General features: G+C 46.3%; 1 protein-coding gene across 5 annotated transcripts in view; it reads right to left on the reverse strand.

Moving 5' to 3' along the window:
- The window catches only part of garnl3 (GTPase activating Rap/RanGAP domain like 3), a 182360-nt gene that overhangs the window by 98440 nt on the left and 71420 nt on the right, over positions 1-12500 (reverse strand). For all 5 annotated transcript variants that reach the window (XM_036976924.1, XM_036976923.1, XM_036976921.1 and 2 more), the window contains exon 3: positions 5864-5938. In XM_036976924.1, coding sequence (XP_036832819.1) covers positions 5864-5938 — 75 coding nt within the window. The remainder of the gene's footprint in view (positions 1-5863; positions 5939-12500) is intronic.

Raw genomic sequence — 12500 nt, forward strand, 5'->3', positions numbered from 1 at the left:
ACACTGCATGAGACAAGCGGTGGTCACACCAGATACTGACTGGCTTTCTGATCCATGCCTATACCTTTTAAAAAAAAATCTGTGACCAACATATATTCCCAGTCAAAAGAAATCAATAGATTAGGATGTCACAGGAAGGCCAAGAAGATCATCAAGGATTCTATGTCTATTTACACAGGGCAGCAGCCTCTAAGATGCAGGGTTGCGCAACCGAGTGGTATCCGGCTAGTGATGGCTATTTAACATTCTGATGGCCTTGAGATAGAAGCTGTTTTTCAGTCTCCCGGTCCCAGCTTTGATGTACCTGTACTGACCTCGCCTTCTGGATGATAGCAGCGTGAAGAGGCAGTAGCTCGGGTGTTTGATGTCCTTGATGATCTTTTTGGCCTTCCTGTGACATCGGGTGCTGTAGGTGTCCTGGAGGGCAGGCAGTGTGCCCCCGGTGATGTGTTTGACAGACTGCTCCACCCCCGACAGGATGCTCTCAATTGTGCATCTGTAAAAGTTTGTGAGGGTCTTAGGGACCAAGCCAAATTTCTTCAGCTTCTTGAGGTTGAAGAGGCGTTGTTGCTCCTTCATCACCACAATGTCTGTGTGGGTGGACCATTTCAGATTGTCAGTGATGTGTACGCCGAAGAACATGAAGCTTTTCATCTTCTCCACTGCGGTCCCATCGATGTGGACAGGGGGGTGCTCCCTCTGCTGTTTCTTGAAGTCCACAATCAGCTCCTTTGTTGATAGATATAGATTTTTCAGAATTGGGAGGTAGTAACAGTTTTCAGCGTTGGGAGGTAGTAACATTTTTCAGCGTTGGGAGGTAGTAACATTTTTCAGAGGTGGGAGGTAGTAACATTTTTCAGCGTTGGGAGGTAGTAACATTTTTCAGCGTTGGGAGGTAGTAAAATTTGGTAGCGTTGGGAGGTAGTAACATTTGGAAGCGTTGGGAGGTAGTAACATTTTTCAGCGTTGGGAGGTAGTAACATTTTTCAACATTGGGAGGTAGTAACATTTTTCAACGTTGGGAGATAGTAACATTTGGTAGCGTTGGGAGGTAGTAACATTTGGTAGCGTTGGGAGGTAGTAACATTTGGTAGCGTTGGGAGGTAGTAACATTTGGTAGCGTTGGGAGGTAGTAACATTTGGTAGCGTTGGGAGGTAGTAACATTTGGTAGCGTTGGGAGGTAGTAACATTTGGTAGCGTTGGGAGGTAGTAACATTTTTCAGCGTTGGGAGGTAGTAAAATTTTTCAACGTTGGGAGGTAGTAACATTTGGAAGAGTTGGGAGGTAGTAACATTTTTCAGCGTTGGGAGGTAGTAACATTTGGTAGCGTTGGGAGGTAGTAACATTTGGTAGCGTTGGGAGGTAGTAACATTTGGAAGCGTTGGGAGGTAGTAACATTTTTCAGCGTTGGGAGGTAATAACATTTGGAAGAGTTGGGAGGTAGTAACATTTTTCAGCGTTGGGAGGTAGTAACATTTGGTAGGGTTGGGAGGTAGTAACATTTTTCAGCGTTGGGAGGTAGTAAAATTTTTCAACGTTGGGAGGTAGTAACATTTGGAAGCGTTGGGAGGTAGTAACATTTTTCAGCGTTGGGAGGTAATAACATTTGGAAGAGTTGGGAGGTAGTAACATTTTTCAGCGTTGGGAGGTAGTAACATTTGGTAGGGTTGGGAGGTAGTAACATTTTTCAGCGTTGGGAGGTAGTAAAATTTTTCAACGTTGGGAGGTAGTAACATTTGGAAGAATTGGGAGGTAGTAACATTTTTCAGCGTTGGGAGGTAGTAACATTTGGTAGCGTTGGGAGGTAGTAACATTTGGTAGCGTTGGGAGGTCGTAACATTTGCAAGCTTTGGGAGGTAGTAACATTTTTCAGCGTTGGGAGGTAGTAACATTTGGAAGCGTTGGGAGGTAGTAACATTTGGAAGCGTTGGGAGGTAGTAACATTTTTCAGCGTTGGGAGGTAGTAACATTTGGAAGAGTTGGGAGGTAGTAACATTTTTCAGCGTTGGGAGGTAGTAACATTTGGAAGCGTTGGGAGGTAGTAACATTTTTCAGCGTTGGGAGGTAGTACAATTTTTCAACGTTGGGAGGTAGTAACATTTTTCAGCAATGGGAGGTAGTAACATTTGGAAGCGTTGGGAGGTAGTAACATTTTTCAGCGTTGGGAGGTAGTAACATTTTTCAACGTTGGGAGGTAGTAACATTTGGAAGCGTTGGGAGGTAGCAACATTTTTCAGCGTTGGGAGGTAGTAACATTTGGTAGCGTTGGGAGGTAGTAACATTTGGTAGCGTTGGGAGGTAGTAACATTTTTCAGCATTGGGAGGTAGTAACATTTTTCAGTGTTGGGAGGTAGTAACATTTTTCAGCGTTGGGAGGTAGTAACATTTGGAAGCGTTGGGAGGTAGTAACATTTGGTAGCGTTGGGAGGTAGTAACATTTGGTAGCATTGGGAGGTAGTAACATTTGGTAGCGTTGGGAGGTAGTAACAGTTTTCAGCGTTGGGAGGTAGTAACATTTTTCAGCGTTGGGAGGTAGTAACAGTTTTCAGCGTTGGGAGGTAAAAACACTTTTCAGCGTTGGGAGGTAGTAACAGTTTTCAGCGTTGGGAGGTAGTAACATTTTTCAGAGTTGGAAGGTAGTAACAGTTTTCAGCGTTGGGAGGTAGTAACAGTTTTCAGTGTTGGGAGGTAGTAAAATTTTTCAGAGTTGGGAGGTAGTAACAGTTTTCAGCTTTGGGAGGTAGTAACAGTTTTCAGCGTTGGGAGGTAGTAACATTTTTCAGCATTGGGAGGTAGTAACATTTGGAAGAGTTGGGAGGTAGTAACATTTTTCAGCGTTGGGAGGTAGTAACATTTGGAAGAGTTGGGAGGTAGTAACATTTTTCAGCGTTGGGAGGTAGTAACATTTGGTAGCGTTGGGAGGTAGTAACATTTGGAAGCGTTGGGAGGTAGTAACAGTTTTCAGCGTTGGGAGGTAGTAACATTTGGAAGAGTTGGGAGGTAGTAACATTTTTCAGCGTTGGGAGGTAGTAACATTTGGTAGCGTTGGGAGGTAGTAACATTTGGAAGCGTTGGGAGGTAGTAACAGTTTTCAGCGTTGGGAGGTAGTAACAGTTTTCAGCGTTGGGAGGTAGTAACATTTGGAAGCGTTGGGAGGTAGTAACAGTTTTCAGCGTTGGGAGGTAGTAACAGTTTTCAGCGTTGGGAGGTAGTAACAGTTTTCAGCGTTGGGAGGTAGTAACAGTTTTCAGCGTTGGGAGGTAGTAACAGTTTTCAGCGTTGGGAGGTAGTAACAGTTTTCAGTGTTGGGAGGTAGTAACAGTTTTCAGCGTTGGGAGGTAGTAACAGTTTTCAGCGTTGGGAGGTAGTAACAGTTTTCAGCGTTGGGAGGTAGTAACAGTTTTCAGCGTTGGGAGGTAGTAAAATTTTTCAGAGTTGGGAGGTAGTAACAGTTTTCAGCGTTGGGAGGTAGTAACAGTTTTCAGCGTTGGGAGGTAGTAACAGTTTTCAGCGTTGGGAGGTAGTAACAGTTTTCAGCGTTGGGAGGTAGTAACAGTTTTCAGCGTTGGGAGGTAGTAACAGTTTTCAGCGTTGGGAGGTAGTAACAGTTTTCAGCGTTGGGAGGTAGTAACAGTTTTCAGCGTTGGGAGGTAGGAACAGTTTTCAGCGTTGGGAGGTAGTAACAGTTTTCAGCGTTGGGAGGTAGTAACAGTTTTCAGCGTTGGGAGGTAGGAACAGTTTTCAGCGTTGGGAGGTAGTAACAGTTTTCAGCGTTGGGAGGTAGTAACAGTTTTCAGCGTTGGGAGGTAGTAACAGTTTTCAGCGTTGGGAGGTAGTAACAGTTTTCAGCGTTGGGAGGTAGTAACAGTTTTCAGCGTTGGGAGGTAGTAACAGTTTTCAGCGTTGGGAGGTAGTAACAGTTTTCAGCGTTGGGAGGTAGTAACATTTGGAAGAGTTGGGAGGTAGTAACAGTTTTCAGCGTTGGGAGGTAGTAACAGTTTTCAGCGTTGGGAGGTAGTAACAGTTTTCAGCGTTGGGAGGTAGTAACAGTTTTCAGCGTTGGGAGGTAGTAACAGTTTTCAGTGTTGGGAGGTAGTAACAGTTTTCAGCGTTGGGAGGTAGTAACAGTTTTCAGCGTTGGGAGGTAGTAACAGTTTTCAGCGTTGGGAGGTAGTAACAGTTTTCAGTGTTGGGAGGTAGTAACAGTTTTCAGCGTTGGGAGGTAGTAACAGTTTTCAGCGTTGGGAGGTAGTAACAGTTTTCAGCGTTGGGAGGTAGTAACAGTTTTCAGTGTTGGGAGGTAGTAACAGTTTTCAGCGTTGGGAGGTAGTAACAGTTTTCAGCGTTGGGAGGTAGTAACAGTTTTCAGCGTTGGGAGGTAGTAACAGTTTTCAGTGTTGGGAGGTAGTAACAGTTTTCAGCGTTGGGAGGTAGTAACAGTTTTCAGCGTTGGGAGGTAGTAACAGTTTTCAGCGTTGGGAGGTAGTAACAGTTTTCAGCGTTGGGAGGTAGTAACAGTTTTCAGTGTTGGGAGGTAGTAACAGTTTTCAGCGTTGGGAGGTAGTAACAGTTTTCAGCGTTGGGAGGTAGTAACAGTTTTCAGCGTTGGGAGGTAGTAACAGTTTTCAGTGTTGGGAGGTAGTAACAGTTTTCAGCGTTGGGAGGTAGTAACAGTTTTCAGCGTTGGGAGGTAGTAACAGTTTTCAGCGTTGGGAGGTAGTAACAGTTTTCAGTGTTGGGAGGTAGTAACAGTTTTCAGCGTTGGGAGGTAGTAACAGTTTTCAGCGTTGGGAGGTAGTAACAGTTTTCAGTGTTGGGAGGTAGTAACAGTTTTCAGCGTTGGGAGGTAGTAACATTTGGAAGCGTTGGGAGGTAGTAACATTTGGAAGCGTTGGGAGGTAGTAACAGTTTTCAGCGTTGGGAGGTAGTAACAGTTTTCAGCGTTGGGAGGTAGTACCATTTTTCAGCGTTGGGAGGTAGTAACAGTTTTCAGCGTTGGGAGGTAGTAACAGTTTTCAGCGTTGGGAGGTAGTAACATTTGGAAGCGTTGGGAGGTAGTAACAGTTTTCAGCGTTGGGAGGTAGTAACAGTTTTCAGCGTTGGGAGGTAGTAACAGTTTTCAGCGTTGGGAGGTAGTAACAGTTTTCAGCGTTGGGAGGTAGTAACAGTTTTCAGCGTTGGGAGGTAGTAACAGTTTTCAGCGTTGGGAGGTAGTAACAGTTTTCAGCGTTGGGAGGTAGTAACAGTTTTCAGCGTTGGGAGGTAGGAACAGTTTTCAGCGTTGGGAGGTAGTAACAGTTTTCAGCGTTGGGAGGTAGTAACAGTTTTCAGCGTTGGGAGGTAGGAACAGTTTTCAGCGTTGGGAGGTAGTAACAGTTTTCAGCGTTGGGAGGTAGTAACAGTTTTCAGCGTTGGGAGGTAGGAACAGTTTTCAGCGTTGGGAGGTAGTAACAGTTTTCAGCGTTGGGAGGTAGTAACAGTTTTCAGCGTTGGGAGGTAGTAACAGTTTTCAGCGTTGGGAGGTAGTAACAGTTTTCAGCGTTGGGAGGTAGTAACAGTTTTCAGCGTTGGGAGGTAGTAACATTTGGAAGCGTAAAGTATTTATTTTGGGGGTTGATCCAAAGACATAGTTTTTACTGTTTAATTGTTCACCAGCTCATGACATCACACACACACACACACACACACACACACACACACACACACACACACACACACTGATCACCACATCCCCATACGCCCCATGTCTGTGTGTGTTTGTATGTGTGTGTAATTGCATGCGTCATGTATGGGTCATTGTAGATCGAAATAAATAACTATAGACCAGTGAGTGTGTATGTGGGTGCGTGTAGGGGTCCTCACCTCATCTGATGAGCCATTCTCCACTCGGAAACGACCCGCTCTCTGTATGGCTCCGTCTGCATCACTAGAGATCAGCTAGAGGGAGGATCGAGAGAGAGAGAGAAAGAGGAGAGGAAGAGAGAAAGAGAAAGGAGGAGAGGGACAGAGAGACAGAGAGAAAAGAGAGAGAGAGAGATAGGGGGAGATAGAGAGGGGGAGTTGAAGAGAGAAAGAAAGAGGAGAGGGAGAGAAAGAGGAGAGAGAGAAATAAAGGAAGAGGAGAGGGAGAGAGAAAGAGGAGAGGGAGAGAGAGAAGGAGGAGAGGGAGAGAGAGAGAGAGAAAGAAAGAGGAGAGGGAGAGAGAGCGAAATAAAGAGGAGAGGGAGAGAGAGAAGGAGGAGATGGAGAGAGAGAGAGAGAAAGAAAGTGGAGAGGGAGAGAGAGAGAAAAGGGGAGGGAGAAAGAGAGAAAGAGGAGAGAGAGAGAAAGAGAGAAAGAAAGAGGAGAGAGAGAAAGGAAGAGAAGGAGAGAGAGAAAGAGGATAGGGAGAGAGAGAAAGAGGAGAGGAAGAGAGAGAGAGAAAGAAAGAGGAGAGGGAGAGAGAGAAATAAAGAGGAGAGGGAGAGAGAGAAGGAGGAGAGGGAGAGAGAGAGAAAGAAAGAGGAGAGGGAGAGAGAGAGAAATAAAGAGGATAGGGAGAGAGAGAAGGAAGAGAGGGAGAGAGAGAGAGAAAGAAAGAGGAGAGGGAGAGAGAGAGAGAAAAAGGGAGGGAGAAAGAGAGAAAGAGGAGAGAGAGAGAAAGAGAGAAAGAAAGAGGAGAGAGAGAAAGGAAGAGGAGAAGGAGAGAGAGAAAGAGGATAGGGAGAGAGAGAAAGAGGAGAGGGAGGGAGAGAGAAAGAGGAGAGGGAGAGAGAAAGAGGAGAGGGAGAGAGAGAAAGAGGAGAGAGAGAGAGAGAAAGAGGAGAGTGAGAGAGAGAAATAGGAGAGGGAGAGAGAGAAATAGGAGAGGGAGAGAGAGAGGGAAAGAAAGAGGAGAGGGAGAGAGAAAGAGGAGAGAGAGAGAGAGAAAGAGGAGAGGGAGAGAGAGGGAAAGAAAGAGGAGAGGGAGAGAGAGAAAGAGGAGAGGGAGAGAGAGAGAGAAAGAGAAGAGAGAGAGAGAAAGAGGAGAGAGTGAGAGCGAGCGAGAGAGAAAAAGAGAGAGAGAGAAAGAGGAGAGAGAAAGAGAGAGAGCGAGAGAGAGAAAGAGAAAGAGGAGAGGGAGAGATAGAGAGAAAGAAAGAGCAGAGGGAGAGAGAGAGAAAGAAAGAGGAGAGGGAGAGAGAGAAAGAAAGAAAGAGGAGAGGGAGAGAGACGAAGAGGAGAGAGAGAGAGAAAAAGAGGAGAGGGAGAGAGAGACAGAGAGAAAAGAGAGAGAGAGAGAGATAGGGGAGAGAGAGAGAAAGAAAGAGGAGAGGGAGAGAAAGAGGAGAGAGAGAAATAAAATAAGAGGAGAGGGAGAGAGAAAGAGAAAGAGGAGAGGGAGAGAGAGAGAGAAAGAAAGAGGAGAGGGAGAGAGAGAAATAAAGAGGAGAGGGAGAGAGAGAAGGAGGAGAGGGAGAGAGAGAGAGAGAAAGAAAGAGGAGAGGGAGAGAGAGAGAGAAAAAGGGAGGGAGAAAGAGAGAAAGAGGAGAGAGAGAGAAAGAGAGAAAGAAAGAGGAGAGAGAGAAAGGAAGAGGAGAAGGAGAGAGAGAAAGAGGATAGGGAGAGAGAGAAAGAGGAGAGGGAGGGAGAGAGAGAGAAAGAGGAGAGGGAGAGAGAAAGAGGAGAGAGAAATAAAGGAAGAGGAGGGAGAGAGAGAGAGAAAGAGGAGAGGGAGAGAGAAAAAGAAAGAGGAGAGGGAGAGAGCGAGAGAAAGAAAGAGAGGGAGAGAAAGAGTGAAAGAAAGAGGAGAGGGAGAGAGAGAGAGAAATAAAGAGGAGAGGGAGAGAGAGAGAAAAAGGGAGGGAGAAAGAGAGAAAGAGGAGAGAGAGAGAGAAAGAGGAGAGGGAGAGAGAAAGAGTAAGAGGAGGGGAGAGATAGAGAGAAAGAAAAAGGAGAGGGAGAGAGAGGGAAAGAAAGAGGAGAGGGAGAGAGAAAGAGGAGAGAAAGAGAGAGATAGAAAGAGGAGAGGGAGAGAGAGAGAAAGAGGAGAGGGAGAGAAAGAGGAGAGGGAGACAGAGAGAAAGAGGAGAGAGAGAGAGAGAGAAAGAGGAGAGGGAGAGAGAGAGGGAAAGAAAGAGGAGAGGGAGAGAGAAAGAGGAGAGAGAGAGAGAGAAAGAGGAGAGGGAGAGAGAGAAAGAGGAGAGGGAGAGAGAAAGAGGAGAGGGAGAGAGAGAAAGAGGAGAGAGAGAGAGAAAGAGGAGAGGGAGAGAGAGGGAAAGAAAGAGGAGAGGGAGAGAGAAAGAGGAGAGAGAGAGAGAGAAAGAGGAGAGGGAGAGAGAGGGAAAGAAAGAGGAGAGGGAGAGAGAGAAAGAGGAGAGGGAGAGAGAGAGAGAAAGAGAAGAGAGAGAGAGAAAGAGGAGAGAGTGAGAGCGAGCGAGAGAGAAAAAGAGAGAGAGAGAAAGAGGAGAGAGAAAGAGAGAGAGCGAGAGAGAGAAAGAGAAAGAGGAGAGGGAGAGATAGAGAGAAAGAAAGAGCAGAGGGAGAGAGAGAGAAAGAAAGAGGAGAGGGAGAGAGAGAAAGAAAGAAAGAGGAGAGGGAGAGAGACGAAGAGGAGAGAGAGAGAGAAAAAGAGGAGAGGGAGAGAGAGACAGAGAGAAAAGAGAGAGAGAGAGAGATAGGGGAGAGAGAGAGAAAGAAAGAGGAGAGGGAGAGAAAGAGGAGAGAGAGAAATAAAATAAGAGGAGAGGGAGAGAGAAAGAGAAAGAGGAGAGGGAGAGAGAGAGAGAAAGAAAGAGGAGAGGGAGAGAGAGAAATAAAGAGGAGAGGGAGAGAGAGAAGGAGGAGAGGGAGAGAGAGAGAGAGAAAGAAAGAGGAGAGGGAGAGAGAGAGAGAAAAAGGGAGGGAGAAAGAGAGAAAGAGGAGAGAGAGAGAAAGAGAGAAAGAAAGAGGAGAGAGAGAAAGGAAGAGGAGAAGGAGAGAGAGAAAGAGGATAGGGAGAGAGAGAAAGAGGAGAGGGAGGGAGAGAGAGAGAAAGAGGAGAGGGAGAGAGAAAGAGGAGAGAGAAATAAAGGAAGAGGAGGGAGAGAGAGAGAGAAAGAGGAGAGGGAGAGAGAAAAAGAAAGAGGAGAGGGAGAGAGCGAGAGAAAGAAAGAGAGGGAGAGAAAGAGTGAAAGAAAGAGGAGAGGGAGAGAGAGAGAGAAATAAAGAGGAGAGGGAGAGAGAGAGAAAAAGGGAGGGAGAAAGAGAGAAAGAGGAGAGAGAGAGAGAAAGAGGAGAGGGAGAGAGAAAGAGTAAGAGGAGGGGAGAGATAGAGAGAAAGAAAAAGGAGAGGGAGAGAGAGGGAAAGAAAGAGGAGAGGGAGAGAGAAAGAGGAGAGAAAGAGAGAGATAGAAAGAGGAGAGGGAGAGAGAGAGAAAGAGGAGAGGGAGAGAAAGAGGAGAGGGAGACAGAGAGAAAGAGGAGAGAGAGAGAGAGAGAAAGAGGAGAGGGAGAGAGAGAGGGAAAGAAAGAGGAGAGGGAGAGAGAAAGAGGAGAGAGAGAGAGAGAAAGAGGAGAGGGAGAGAGAGAAAGAGGAGAGGGAGAGAGAAAGAGGAGAGGGAGAGAGAGAAAGAGGAGAGAGAGAGAGAAAGAGGAGAGGGAGAGAGAGGGAAAGAAAGAGGAGATGGAGAGAGAGAAAGAGGAGAGGGAGAGAGAGAGAAAGAGAAAGAGGAGAGAGAGAGAGAAAGAGGAGAGAGTGAGAGTGAGCGTGAGAGAGAAAGAGAGAGAGAGAAAGAGGAGAGAGAAAGAGAGAGAGCGAGAGAGAGAAAGAGAAAGAGGAGAGGGAGAGATAGAGAGAAAGAAAGAGCAGAGGGAGAGAGAGAGAAAGAAAGAGGAGAGGGAGAGAGAGAAAGAAAGAAAGAGGAGAGGGAGAGAGACGAAGAGGAGAGAGAGCGAGAAAAAGAGGAGAGGGAGAGAGAGAGAGAAAGAGGAGAGGGAGAGAGAGACAGAGAGAAAAGAAAGAGAGAGAGAGATAGGGGAGAGAGAGAGAGAAAGAAAGAGGAGAGGGAGAAGGAGAAAGAGGAGAGGGAGAAGGAGAAAGAGGAGAGGGAGAGAGAGATAGAGGAGAGGGAGAGAGAGAAAGAGGAGATGGAGAGAGAGAGAAAGAGGAGATGGAGAGAGAGAGAAAGAGGAGAGGGAGAGAGAGAGAAAGAGGAGAGGAAGAGAGAGAAAGAGGAGAGGGAGAGGGAGAAAGAGGAGAGGGAGAGGGAGAGAAAGAGGAGATGGAGAGAGAGAGAAAGAGGAGAGGAAGAGAGAGAAAGAGGAGAGGGAGAGGGAGAAAGAGGAGAGGGAGAGGGAGAGAGAAAGAGGAGAGAGAGCGAGCGAGAGAGAGAAAGAGGAGAGAGAGAGAGAGAGTGAGCGAGCGAGAGAGAAAGAGGAGAGAGAGAAAGAGAAAGAGGAGAGGGAGAGATAGAGAGAAAGAAAGATGAGGGAGAGAGAAAGAGGAGTGGAAGAGGGTGAAAGAGGAGAGGGAGAGAGAGAGAGAGAGAGAGAGAGAGAGAGAGAGAGAGAGAGAGAGAAAGAGGAGAGAGAGAGAGAAAGAGAAAGAGGAGAGTGTGAGAGAAAGAAAGAGGAGACGGTTGAGAACAAGTTCTCATTTTACAAATGCGACCTGGCCAAGATAAAGCAAGGCAGTGCGACAAAATCAACAACACAGAGTCACACATAAACAACGTACAGTCAATAACACAAAATAAAATAAAAATAGAAAGATCTATGTACAGTGTGTGAAAATGTAGAAGAGTAGGGAGGTAGGCAATAAATAGGCCCTAGAGGTGAAAATAATTACAATTTAGCATTAATACTGGAGTGATATATGTGCAGATGATGATGTGCAAGTAGAGATACTGGGTTGCAAAGAACAAGAGGGTAAGTAATAATATGGGGATGAGGTAGTCGGGTGTGCTATTTACAGACAGAGATGAACTGTAACTGTACACAGCCTGTCTGGGACATGGAACCATAGGCTGGGTTTCAATTTATTTTTATTGAGCTGACATATGCCACTTTTACTGTGAATGCGAACACATCGGATTGAATCTCGGCCACAGTGAGTCATCCTCTGTGTTGTCCTCAGTCCTAATAATGATGCTAGCTTTTGTTTACAATGGTCCTCCAGTGACAATACAGGACCTGCTGGGACCAGCTTCATCCACTGTGTTGTGTGATTGTGTTTACTACTCTCCATAGCAAAAGAGGAGGAAGTAGCCATCTTCACCTGTCTCTCCATCTTCCTGACATTTCTTCTCACTGTGGAGACATGACATCCTCTCTCCTTTCCTTTCCTTCCCCTCCTCCTCTCCTCTCACCCCCTTGCCCCGCATACCGCACAAAGCCTGGTTGCCTGGCAACCCAACACAGAACCTCTCCTCTCTGCTCTCTCCATCTTCTCCCTCTACTCAGTTGCTCTCTCCCTCTTCCCTCTCTAACTCTTCTGTCATTCTCTGAATGATATAGGGTGTCTCTCTCCCTCTTCCCTCTCTAACTCTTCTGTCATTCTCTGAATGATATAGGGTGTCTCTCTCCCTCTTCCCTCTCTAACTCTTCTGTCATTCTCTGAATGATATAGGGTGTCTCTCTCCCTCTTCCCTCTCTAACTCTTCTGTCATTCTCTGAATGATATAGGGTGTCTCTCTCCCTCTTCCCTCTCTAACTCTTCTGTCATTCTCTGCATGATATAGGGTGTCTCTCTCCCTCTTCCCTCTCTAACTCTTCTGTCATTCTCTGAATGATATATGGTGTCTCTCTCCCTCTTCCCTCTCTAACTCTTCTGTCATTCTCTGAATGATATAGGGTGTCTCTCTCCCTCTTCCCTCTCTAACTCGTCTGTCATTCTCTGAATGATATAAAGTTGTGCTCTGCCAAGGTGTTCACCAAAACGTGGCACAGTGCTGGCACACCGGACTCTCTCTGCATGCATGTGTGTGTGTTCTGCCGCAGATGGTCTATAATGGTCAGAAGAAGCCAAGAGGAGCAGGAAGTCCAGGATGCTGACGTGTGTTTATGGGGGGTTGGGGGTTATGCAACGTAGGCAGTTTTCCATGTCTATAATTCTATGCTGCACTGCAGCTCCTAGAGACTAGGACATTCTATCCACTCTTATATATCATAGTAATGGAATAAGTACAACAATGTGTATTAGGCCATAGTTTAAACTAGACGTCAACCGATTATGATTTTTCAACGCCGATACCGATACCCTGCAACGCAGGACAAGCTAGTAGGAACAGGCCTCTCTCTGGGCATAAGAGGACACATACAGGCCTAAAGGCCCTAACTCCCTATCAAGGAACAGGCCTCTCTCTGGGCATGAGAGGCCACTAGTAATATCATCAACCATGTGTAGTGATTATGTGAAGATTGATTGATTTTTATAAGGTAAGTTTAATGCTAGCTAGCAACTTACCTTGGCTCCTTGTAGCCACAAGGTCCTTTTGACGCTGCACTCGCGTAACAGGTGGTCAGCCTGCCACGCGGTCTCCTCGTGGACTGCAATGTAATC

This window comes from Oncorhynchus mykiss, chromosome 5 (genome assembly GCF_013265735.2).
Source record: "Oncorhynchus mykiss isolate Arlee chromosome 5, USDA_OmykA_1.1, whole genome shotgun sequence".
Classification (NCBI taxonomy): domain Eukaryota; kingdom Metazoa; phylum Chordata; class Actinopteri; order Salmoniformes; family Salmonidae; genus Oncorhynchus; species Oncorhynchus mykiss.